Below are 12,346 nucleotides of genomic sequence, written 5' to 3'. Positions count from 1 at the left end.
ATAAAAAATTATATTTCCTAATTAAGGATTAATTCAAAACATTTAATAAGTGTTTTTCTATTTCCAAAAGCAACCCATGTAAATTGTTATCTCAAACAAGAACAGTTTTAGAAGTTTCTTTAACTTTTTATTAAATTTAATTTTTATTTATCATATTTATTTATAAAGTATTTAAAAATAAATTATAAATAATTAAAAAAAATTATTTGCCATGATATAAGTTATTTATTTTAGATCAGAAATATAATTTATATATTTAAAAATATTTATCTATTCAAATTTTAAATATAATTTATATATTTAAATATAATATTTATTTAGATATATAATTTATTATAAAATTTAGTTATCGATACTATTAATAAAGGAATCTATCTCATTTGATGTCTATATATATTTTTTACAATCTTATTCTTGTTACTACTTTTTTTACAAATTACAATTTATCTATTCTTTTCCATAAATTTCAGTCTGCAACTTCTTATAATTTTAATAACCACTAATTATTATATAACTTTTTTAATTTTTAATTTTAAAAATAATTCACAAAACATCGTTTATATGCTAGTATATAACAAAAATTTAACATGTAAAATATAAATGCTAAAATACTAATGAATAACTGCATTAAAGGCATGTATAAGTTGGATAATACATAATTAATTCAATTTAAAATTATACGTTTAATATTTATTGTTCAAAATACCCGACCATTCTTCCCAAGGAGAGAGTTGCTGTTTTTGTTTTGCCGTTCTTTTTTCTCGTGATTTTATCTCTTGTAAAAAAAAATACATGTAAAGAGATAGACATAAAGGCAATAAACACGACCTAATATTGGTTAAAATATATATATATATATATATATATATATATATATATATATATATGTTTTATTTATCTTTTAGTCATTATAATTTAAAATAAATATTTTTAGTTTATATATTTATTTTTTTAATCATTTTTATTTTCTTTTGTATTGACCTAACGGAAAATTTTAATTTGTGGATAGAAAAAAAGGTGTCTAAACACATTGGATACGTCACAAGGATAAAAAAAATGAAATATCAAAAAATCTGATTTTAAATAAATAAATTTGATATTAAAAATACAAAGTTGAATACTTGTTGCTACAATAACATAAAAGAGATATTGTTAAAAAAGAAATTAACGCCAAAGATAAAAAAAAGATTGCAATTATATGATTAAAAAGATACATCTTAAATTATAAGATTAAAAAATATTTTAAAAATAAATATATGAACTAAAATATATATTTTAAATCAACCTCTATATAAAACATAAATATATATTTATTAATTAAATTTAATATTTAAAATAATTACTAATAAATAAAAATAATCGTATACTATAATATAAATTATTTATCACAAATGTAAAGTATAATTTATATATTTAAAAATATATACTTATTCAAATTTTAAACATAATATTTATTTATATAAATAATTTATTTTAATTTTTATTTATATATAATAAACATTTAACATTTACACTACACATACTAAAATACTAGTTGTAGAGACTAAAAGATAAAGTTAATAAAATTATAAAGACTAAAAAAAATTATTTTAACCTAAATTTTAATTAGATCTCATTTTTAGTGTATTCGTTTCTTAGGCTTCAAGAAACTTTATTACGTAAAAGTCTGTTGAGAAAAAATCACTTTTGATATATTTAATTCAAAAGAATAAAAAGGAAGGGAAAAAGAAATAATTTCACCATAAAAGTTTGTTAATAAAAAATCATTCTGCTTTGCATAAAAAAAAATACTAAAGGTAATAATGTTTTGTAAAGTTAGAAACTAGAATGAAAATTTTGTAAAATTAAATACTAAAGCGACCAACATTTAGAATATTAATTATTAATGAATAAAACAAGTGTTTGTTCCGACTAATATATATATATATATATACTGGGGGAAGAGGCAAGTAGTGGGAAGAAAGGGATTATTAACCCTTCATTTTCCCTTCCCTACAGCGTTACCATCCATTTTTTTTAACCAAGCAGCAAGTATCACATAATTGTTTTTTCTTTTGATACCAGAAACAAACAATTAAATAAAGTAATAAACCAGGTCTGTTCTACTCCTATCTTTGGCCCTAGAGAAAAACGTATTAGATAAGAAAATTTCTGTATAATCAAAACCTCTATATGGGAGGAAGAATAACAGGAAATGAGATTCTAAAATTAAGAACAGGGAATTATAATAATTGTAAATACAATTAAAGAACCAGCGTCATTCATTCCCTTGCGCACAGAACAAAGGAAGTTATTCTGAGAGATTCCCTCGTAGTAGTTTACAGAAACATCAAACGTTCTAACACTATACACTGTACATTCTCAGCCAGTGAGAATACCTTAATTAACAGGATCATAATATCCAAGAAGTTGAGACACAGGACAACAGAATAGTACATTCAAAGTCTAAAATTTAAATCAGAGCAAAATTTTCTGCTCTTTCTTTTTCTCTATTTTTTTTATAAAAAAAAAAAAAAAAAAAAAAGATTAGCTGAGCAGATGGATAAGCAATTCTAAATAGATTGTCTCCTTTGTATGGTTATTAGTATCCCAACTTACAGTTAAATAACCATGCAATGCATTTTTTCAGTGGCAAACTCCAAAATGATTTTTCATGTAGAACAACAACAGTTCTTGCTAAGGGAAGAATATACATCATTTCTTCAAAAGCTTCTGCGAGAAAATCTTCTTGGAATACGGGCTATTCCGCGAAATTGCTTTGTGGGACTCGATTGCTTCAACTAGCAAGTTATGCACATGGCCCTAGATTAGAAGTAAAAGGCAATAGTGAGATAAGAAATACCAAGCAGATAAGAGGAATCAAATGTCGTTGACAAAGCCCAAAAAGCTTATAGATACAACTGATAATTTTATGCATTTCATATGGTTATAGGGAGCGGTAACCAAAGTGAAAGAAATATAAATTGGTCATGTTACAAACCTCAGAATGTCGAAGAGCTGACTGAACAACATAATTTGCATGTGGATCTTGAAGCAACTGCTCAAAGTGAGGAGCATAGAGCAGTTCATGAATGACACTTGATCGTTTCTCATCATTGAATACAGCAAGACATTTTTCAACCACATGGCTGCTGAACTTCTGCATTGACATGTGCACATATTTACCTTGAAATTGCGAACTTAAAGTTGAAGTGGCCGAAGGAATCCTCAAGTCCAAGATAAATTGAACAACATAATTTCTGCAGAAGACAAAAAGAATGAATCGAAAAGAGTAGAAAAATGAGCGGAGTAAAATTTTATCTGTTTCAATTCAAAGTACATAAAAATTCTAACTATGACCAATAACGTATCTTTAGATAATCCTCCTTTAAAAAATGAGTTTTTGCTAACTATAAATCCCAAGCACAGAAGAAAGAAAGCAGAGAACCTCAATAAAAATAAATAAATAAAAAAAACTCATTTCAAGTGCATTCTATTGTTCCACCATATGGTTTAAGGAATCTCACAAATTGCTGAGTTAAAAAACTTGATAATTATAGACGGATTTCTGTTTCAAATTTAAATATGATAGTAGATAAAAAATTTGCTCCTTGACAATCACTCTTTCGGTAATTGCACCCCGCACATTGTCATCGTTAATCTAGTATGTGGAATGGTCATAAGAAAAAGGAGTAAAACAAGATGTTTCATGACAGCCACACCTACTAATCCCCACAAAGTCTGGTTGTCGTTGTCTGGTGATATGGGTTAAAAAATCCACCAATCACCAGAGACAATTTGCTAAGCTAAGATTCTTTGTCCAGGAAATAAACCATGTATTTAAACAGAAAGGTTAGACATGCTTAACATAACAAATATGCTTCAAATAATTACCCATACTGATCTTGAGCCAGCAGAAGTGCATTATTAGATATTTCTGCAACCAGTTTTTCTCTATACTCCCCACTTGAATGACCAATGCATCTTTGCAGAACACAACATCCGTGTTGATGAGTTGCAATGTCAACACAATACTTTGCAGCAGCAACAAATATGAACTGCACAATGCAAAGAATGTGAGATGTAACTTTTTTCTGCAACAAAATATCAATATTTGTACACATTGTATGCAGTTTTATCAAACTCTAGCTTTTAACAGAGAATAAATTACATGTGACAAAGTGATCTGCCCGAATCAATTAGCATGATTAAGAAATTAAACTAGGGTAAAAATGTTATATCCATACAGTATACTTAAGAGTGTTTAAAACATGCTATAGAGATGGCCTATAATAACATTTCTATTAGTAAAGCAGAATAGCAGATCTTTGTCATTTATTGTCAACATTTTCATTACACAACAGATTTAACCTTGAACTAGCAATATGCACAACAGATTCAACTTCAACCACAGTTCATAAGCTCTTTACCCTGTAATATATATAACATCACAAATTAATTTGTTGTTGGGTAGTTGGTCTGAAGACTCTGCTCTTGAGAGTGTTGAGATGCAATTTAATAATCCTAAATGCATTAATTTTACAATGGAAGTAAAGGTTGCAAGGGATCAAATTTTTAAACAAAGCAATAAACGTGTACTTAGATTCTTAAAGTATTGTTCAACACATAACAAGCTATGTTTTGGATGACATAGTAATTATTAGTTGAGAGCATTTTCATGAAATCATTATTTTAAATAAGCACTAGAAAGTCTCCCACAGTTTAATCATCAATGAGACAATATTTTGAACAAGATTCTATGACCCTGCCACTACATTGAATGTCCATCTATAAGGTAGGTTGAAAATGCTATTAAGAACAATAGAACAGTAAGTTAAAGAATAATAAGAGTAAAGCAAAGAAAAAGCAATTACACCACTGCATTTGGATTCTGTGAGAAGAATAAATACAGTTAGACATAACTAATAATCATTATCATCATAATGTACAATTTGATGAAACTATTAATCAGTCAAGAAAATGTCTAGTCTACTTGACACGGTAATTTACAATGTACTGTATTATTTAACATTATAGGCCAACCTCTTATGTGTCCAAGAAAAGAGTGTCAACTATGTGATCATAAATAAATCATTTCAAATGCTTTGATACCATGATGTCTTTTCATAATATCAACTATCAAAAATAGTCATCTGCAATAATGAACTTGGTACTACTTGTCTGTAAAGTCATAGCCCTTCAGTTAAAAACATAATAATCTATATACAAGACCATAGATGAAAGATGATTACAGAATTTTTCATTGAATAGTTATATATGTAGGAAAAATAAGAAACATGTTCATGATCAGGCAAACAAAAAAAAAAAGGTTTGAACAATTTGGCCAAGCAGAACAGCTCGTGACCATAATGCTTCCTATGATCCCTTTCCTTTCAAAAAGGACTATGAAGTTTCCTAGTATACCCAAAGAAGGAAGAAAAAAACACTTAGCAAATTTTATTCAATAATGCATACAAACATAACCATAGAGGTGCATAAAATAGAAACTTCGATCATTAGAACATCAATATACAGCACTGCATGTCAGGGAATAAGCAACAAACTTTTGAGAACAGAATGAAACTGGAGGAAAAGATGGTGCTTCTCACACAAGATGATCAGCTATCATGCATTGATCCAAAAGCTCATAAAAACATAGTATTAAGCGATTTAAGCAGATCAATTTCTGTTCATCCACAACAAAATTTTTCCAAATCAATAAATAACTTAAAAGGGTAAAAGTCATACTTTGTTATCTTCATTGCTTAGGCATTGTAAACAATGCTGAACCACATGATTTCCATTAAGATCTTTGATGAGGGACAAAAATCCTGGTTCAAGAGCTGATACAACTAACGAAATTTGCTGCCTAGTTTTGAGAGTCTCAATCAGCTTCTGTACCACACGAGTGCTGACAGAAGATAAACAGTAATGTCAAATTTAACAGCCGGCACTCTATAATATTTCAATACTAGCATAAGTTGCATGATTACCCATGAGTGTTTAAAGAGATTCTGACAAGCTGCCCTGGCTCCTGAGTAACCACGAGTATGATCTGCATCCTCTGTTCTTCGTCACAAACATCCAACAACTTCTGCATAAGGTAATTTCCAAAAGGATTTATCATAAGTTCCACAACATGATCAATGATCTCATTAAATATCACTTGTACATCTTCCAGTGTACCCTCATCAAACATTCTTTGCAGGAACCTACAGCCATGCTGATCTTTGGCTATTAAATATATCGACCCCCGGGCTTCTACTAGGGAATTATACTTAGGTAGCAAAGGGAATGAGCAACCATTCCTCGGACTCCTAGGATTTTCATATCCTACAATCTGGTGTCGGATGTCAGGCTCCGACCTATGTAGCTGCTTAGCAAAGCCACTTTCACACCCAGCACGCTGACACCGTGAATGATCCAAACCCCTGCTAACAACATAATTTAAACCTTCCCCTTGTATGATGAAGCTCCCCTCACTAGTAATGGAGTCTAGATTCCCCTGGGGCATTCTAGTATTTGAACGCGGGACACCTCTTGTTGCATTAGGCAGAGAAAGGCCAAACTGCAGTAACTCTTGAACACTTGTACATGGCCTAAAATTGTTATTGTTAGGCAATCTTGACATCACCCCTCTTTCTTCAGGTAAATTGATTCCATATTTATGCTCGTAAAGTGAAGCAGCATCAACCGTTGCCGGACTCCTACTCAAGGAAGCAACAAGCTCCGGCGCCAAGCTTCCCCTACAATAATAATCATTCATCAGCTGCCTCCTGCGCCTGGGAGAATTCATGGAGCCACCACTGAATCCATTCACTTGAGACCTCAGAGAATCCATTGAACCACCACTGAATCCGTTCAATTGAGACCTCGGTGAATCCATCAAACCCCCATCAAATCCATTCAACTGAGACCTGGGAGAACCCATTGAACAACCACTGACTCCATTCAGTGGTGAGAGCATCCCGTCGGGGCCAGGCCACTGCGATCCAAATAAATTAGCCATTTTATGATCGTGAGTGAGTCCTGAAAATGCTGAATTCATTTCAGCAGCATGAGTGACAAGAGGACTCCTGGTCCTAGCCAGGGGGGATTGAAACCCCAGGGAATCACTAAACCCTCTCTTGAAATCGTTACACTCCCCGCCACCACCACCACCACCACCACCACCACCACCACCACCACCACCACGGGCGTTGTGAACATTATTAATAATAAAATCACGAAACGGAAGCACATTAGTATTGTCGTATTTATTGTTGTTTTTGTTATGAGCAATGTGCATTTTACTGAAATTAGCGCAGAGGCCTAGTTCATGAACCAACCTCTCATCGGTGGAATCAGGAATCTTAGGGTAATAGGAGCTTCGAGAATGCACGGTGGATTTGAGGTCCTCGAAAGATGGAGGCGATGATGAGAACAAACTGGAAGAAGAACCTTCAGATTGCAGAGAGAAGCCACTCAGAGGTGATGATGACGCACACGAAAACTTAATCTGAGTCAAAGGATCATCATCGTAATACATAGCATTACCATTACCATAGTGTGGCTGTTTTGTAAAAAAAGAAGCATCATCATGGGCATGGGCATGGGCATGGGCATGTCGATGGCCATGATGATAATAACGAAGGAGGTTATGCGATGTGGCGTGAGGGATCTCATCCAGCAACATTTCTAGCTCCTCCAGTTCTCCCTCGTCCCTCTCCTTCTCTATCATCTCTTTCGCCATTTCAAGAAGCTCAGAACAGAAGGGTAAAAGAAAAAGCCATACGACGTCGTCTGGTCTGGGTTGGGTAAGGGTTGAACAATCAAAGGTCGCGTCTGGATGATGCGACTCACAATCGCATTTTCATTTGAAAAAACAAAACGATCACATCACATCTGGGTTATTGGGTTTTATTTGTGAAGAGTTGGTGAAGCATGCAAAGATTCAACATTCTCATACGGTTACTCCCACCCTAGCTGTACTGTACACACTCACGCCATTAAAACTTGCACAAGAAGAAGAACAGACACTCTACACTTTCTATTTTCTTTTTTTTTTTCTCTCTATTTATATCAACAACTGCACCAAACCCAAGCCACAACACACTCTGCTGTGCAAGTCTTTCTCGCACTGTATTTTAAACTTTTTTTTTAATACTATTTTTCTATAATATAATAAGAAGTGTATCGGTGCAAGTGATTTGTGATGCGTGTTGTGCACGCTCTGTTATGAGCACTATGTGGTGGGCATAAAGCGCGTGAACCTAGATTGTTGCTGTTATGGGAGATTAAATGAAAATAAAAAATAAAATTTGTTTAGAGAATTTTCTGTTACTGATATCTGCACGGATTGCAACAAGACAATCCTCCAAATTCTCTCGGGGTGTTCGTGTGTAACGGGAGACGAGAGGATTTGTTATTGGGAAATTTCTATATTGCCCTCATTCTATGTTTGTATTATCTTTGCATGTCCCCCAAAGTAATCAATAAGTTTGATAAATCTAACTTAAATTTTAAAGTATTATAATTATTAGACAATTTGACAATTTTAAATATCTTTAAGAAAAAAATTATATTGGAACATTTTATTAAATAATTAGAATTATAATATATAATTTTTATGTTTGTTAAAAAAAAGTATTTCGTGTGTAAAAAAAATTAGTGTTTCTATAAAAGTGGATAGTTACTATTTTTAAAGAAAATGATTATTATATATATATATATATTTGTTTTTATTTTATCATTAAATATAAATTAGTTAGAAAAAACAAAATAAAATATGAAAATATAATTATCTTTAAAAAGTGAAAAAAAAATATTTTTTTATATATAAACTAATTTGATATAATGTGTTAAAATTCAAATTTTAAAATTTAAATTTAGATTGTTTAAAACTATAAATTTAAGTAACATTTGAGAAATGAAAATAATATATTATATTTATATCACTTTTCAAATGAAACTTATTTACATCATATAAGGTCCTAACAAGTGGTAGTTTGAATAATTTTTTTTAAGTAAAATAAGAAAGATTATAAATATGGTGATAATATAAATTAAAATTTAGGTTTTCAGGTTTTTATTATTTCAACTTTTTTCTCCTTAACCACTAAGATAATTTTAATAATGTTGAAGTTTGAATAATATATACAAAATTTTATATTTAAATTTTGTTGTTATTATTATAATTCATATGAATAAAAAAAACTAATCAATTAAAAGAAAAAAAAAAACCTTTTAGTAAGAGTATGCTGTTAATTCTTATTCAATGATACAGGTGCATTATTAGTTTTTCTATTATAAATTTTCAGATAAAAAATTTAGATTAGTGATACTGATAAGGTATTTGGATAATGCAATCCTTACACTTGTAAAAAAAAAATACAATGAAGAGGCAATGAAGCAGACAAGTATAGAAAACGATGGCTGAAAATAAAACATATAATTGATTAATTTGGTTTGTTAGGTAGATCAACATAAAATACAACTTTAAAAATTAAAATAGCAACTAACCAAGGCAATTGGTTTGTAATAAATAATATATGCTGAAATAGAGCATTTTTCTTAGGCTGTAACTCACAATCAGCCTTAAACCCTTTTTATTTATTTATTTATTTTTAAAGAGTGCACATTAAAGGAGCTAAAATTCACAAGGAAAAACAACGTTAAAGAAAATCTGTCAACAATGGAGATGAATTCAAGGACACTAAGAAACACCCTAACATATGATATTTTATAGGAATAGGATGTATATTTAACTAATTGGTCAGCGACTTCAACCTTAAGTTTAAGAGATATAATGATGATATTTGGATATTTTTGCATATTTTACATTTATCAATAATTTTTATTCTTATAATATTAAATTATTATTATTACTATTATTACATGTATATTTTTTTTTCTTCTAAAAAAATGTATATATTTCTTTTACTGACATCTCATTGATCTCAATAAAATTGAGTTTAAAATCTTTAATAAAATTTTTAAATTTGAACATTAATTGTAGATACAGTAAAAAAAAAATATTTGTAGATGAAAAATATAGTTGAGTCTATGTTAAATATAACTAGTTAAGTTTTATAAAAAAAAAATAGTCTGAAAACACTCAGAATAAACCCTAAACCCTAAAAATGAAGCATCAGTGTTTCAAGTGGAGTGAATACGGAGAATGAATAAAAACGGTGTACGCAAACAAACCCAACAACCTGTTAAAACTTGTTTGTTTTTGTAGGGATTGTTACAAGTGAGACGATGTTAACCCTACACAAAACGTGGCATGCAAATGTCATTTTGGGAAAATTGTACAAGAGAACTGCTACTAAAACACGTTTTTAACTTTAATTAATTAATTTTGGTGATGTGGTAATGACACCTACACATTAACCCATATTTTAATCATTCATTTTGATCGTTGATTTGAGAAGAGTTTTCACCACACTCAACCAACCTCTCTTCATTGCTTTTGCTAGAAACTAAAGTGATTACTAACCAAAAAAAAAAAAATTAAACTTAAAACCCACATGCATGCATAATGCATTTTTTGATTAAAAAATGAAAATGGTAGTGGCTTGGTCTCAAAGATAAGGACACAGTTGGCATTTAGGGGTTTGGAAGGGCCAAAGTTTGAGGAAGTGAAAAAGGAATCGCAGTGCATGAGAAAGTGGCGAAGATCGTTTGATTCGGTTCCTTAGTGGGAAAGCGAGAAACCGTTGGGACCCACATGTGCCTGCATGCACCTTAGTTTTGGAATTGGTCCACCCATGTCGTGGAACTCCTCCTATCATCCGATGACACTTGGCACTTGACGTACGTACCAGATGAAAGCGATTATCTCTAGTTATGCCCTAGGCTTATAGGTCTAGCGTCTACGGTTTTAATTTTGGAGTCTAATCAAATAGATCTCCTTTTTGGCTAACTTTTTGTGTCTTTAAAGCAATTATTTGTATTTGCATACCATAACAATTAACAACACACTATTGTATTTTCTATTTTCTATCTTGGACATTTTTAAATTATTAAATCTCTTCTATATAAGAAAATTGATCTAATATGGTCGGGCATAGATGGTACAAAATGATTTTTTTGAATGTGTGATTAGGATACATTTTTGTACACCAAAAATATTTATTGGAAATGTTTTATCCCTTAAATTTCAATTTCTCAAGTGATTAGTTATCGTTTAGATTCATCCCAAAACAGATTCAACCACTCCTAAACTTTTAAAGTTTATTCTATTTTTTTTTGAATGTTTAGTATCAAACTTGCATGTTATTTTGTTATATTTTAATTAAATAATAATAATATAAAGAGAGAGAAATTCAAGAATAATAAAATTTTATTTTAGTATTTTAAGTACCCATAAACAAATAAAACAACAAACTAATAAAAGAGAAATTTACAAAATAAAGAGTGATTGAATTATAATTGAGATATGTAGTACTAAGAAGAAAATTACTAAGCACGTGAAATGTGAATCTATTGAGATATAAGTGATTTTTTAATAATTTAAATTTAATAAAATTTATAAATTGAGATATTCATTTTTTTTATCTTATATAGAATGCATTTAAACATTATTTATTGTTTTTCAGTCAAAAAATTATTTATTATTTAAAAATAAAAGCTATAAATAGATTTAATTTAAATCTTATTTAATCGAATTGAATTTTTTTTATTTAAAATTAAATCAATCAAATAGAGGAATGTTAAAAAATATATAATTAAATTTTAAATCGAATTATTTTTTTCTCATAACCATTTTAATCCAATCTCTAAATTATTAAGGTTAGCCTAGTAGTTGAGTAGAGAGGAATTGAGGTAGTTAGAAACATGAGGATCTATGTTCAATCCTCGTTGCGACCATCTTTATAATCTTTTCTATCTTTATAAAAAAAAAAAAATCTAATCTCCAAATAAAGTTTATACCTTGATTTTTGACCGAAGTTTGTGAGTGCAGAACCTATTGCTCACAATCATTTGAAATGGGCCATAATGTGGACTAATGTGCATGGTAACGTTGTATTGGGTTTGACATTGTTTGATTCCTCTTCGGGTGAAATTGGATTGGATCAATAGGGCTGTCCCAAACAAAAAGGTACCCATCCTATATTCTCACTTTCCTGTCATTTTTCATTTCCTCCTCTTACCTTCCACTTTACATATATGTGGTTGATACAAAATATTTATTATTTTATCGACTAATTTTTATAAAAAAAATTAATTAATAATTTTTCATGATTCTTTCTTTTTAATTATATATATATATATATATATATATATATATATAATTAGAATTCAGAACTTAATCGGTCATAATTAACTGGAGTTCACTACTCTTTTAATGTGTTTGAATTAATTTATTTTCACTGAAGTAATT

The 12,346-nt window shown here is 29.9% G+C and overlaps 1 protein-coding gene across 1 annotated transcript; it reads right to left on the bottom strand.

Moving 5' to 3' along the window:
• Positions 1-2,185: 2,185 nt before the first annotated feature.
• On the bottom strand, positions 2,186-8,169 carry LOC109804761 (uncharacterized). Its single transcript, XM_020366601.2, has 5 exons — positions 5,973-8,169; positions 5,728-5,890; positions 3,874-4,037; positions 2,981-3,239; positions 2,186-2,802 (listed from the first exon to the last, which is right to left on the bottom strand). The coding sequence occupies exons 1-5, from the start codon at positions 7,709-7,711 to the stop codon at positions 2,695-2,697; spliced, it is 2,433 nt and encodes an 810-aa protein (XP_020222190.2). The 5' UTR covers positions 7,712-8,169; the 3' UTR covers positions 2,186-2,694.
• Between the last annotated feature and the right edge of the window lie 4,177 nt (positions 8,170-12,346).

This window comes from Cajanus cajan, chromosome 1, assembly GCF_000230855.2.
Source record: "Cajanus cajan strain Asha chromosome 1, NIPB_CcT2T_4, whole genome shotgun sequence".
Lineage (NCBI taxonomy): Eukaryota > Viridiplantae > Streptophyta > Magnoliopsida > Fabales > Fabaceae > Cajanus > Cajanus cajan.
Note: the sequence above shows the minus strand (reverse complement) of the source record. Positions and strands in the feature narration are given on the sequence as shown.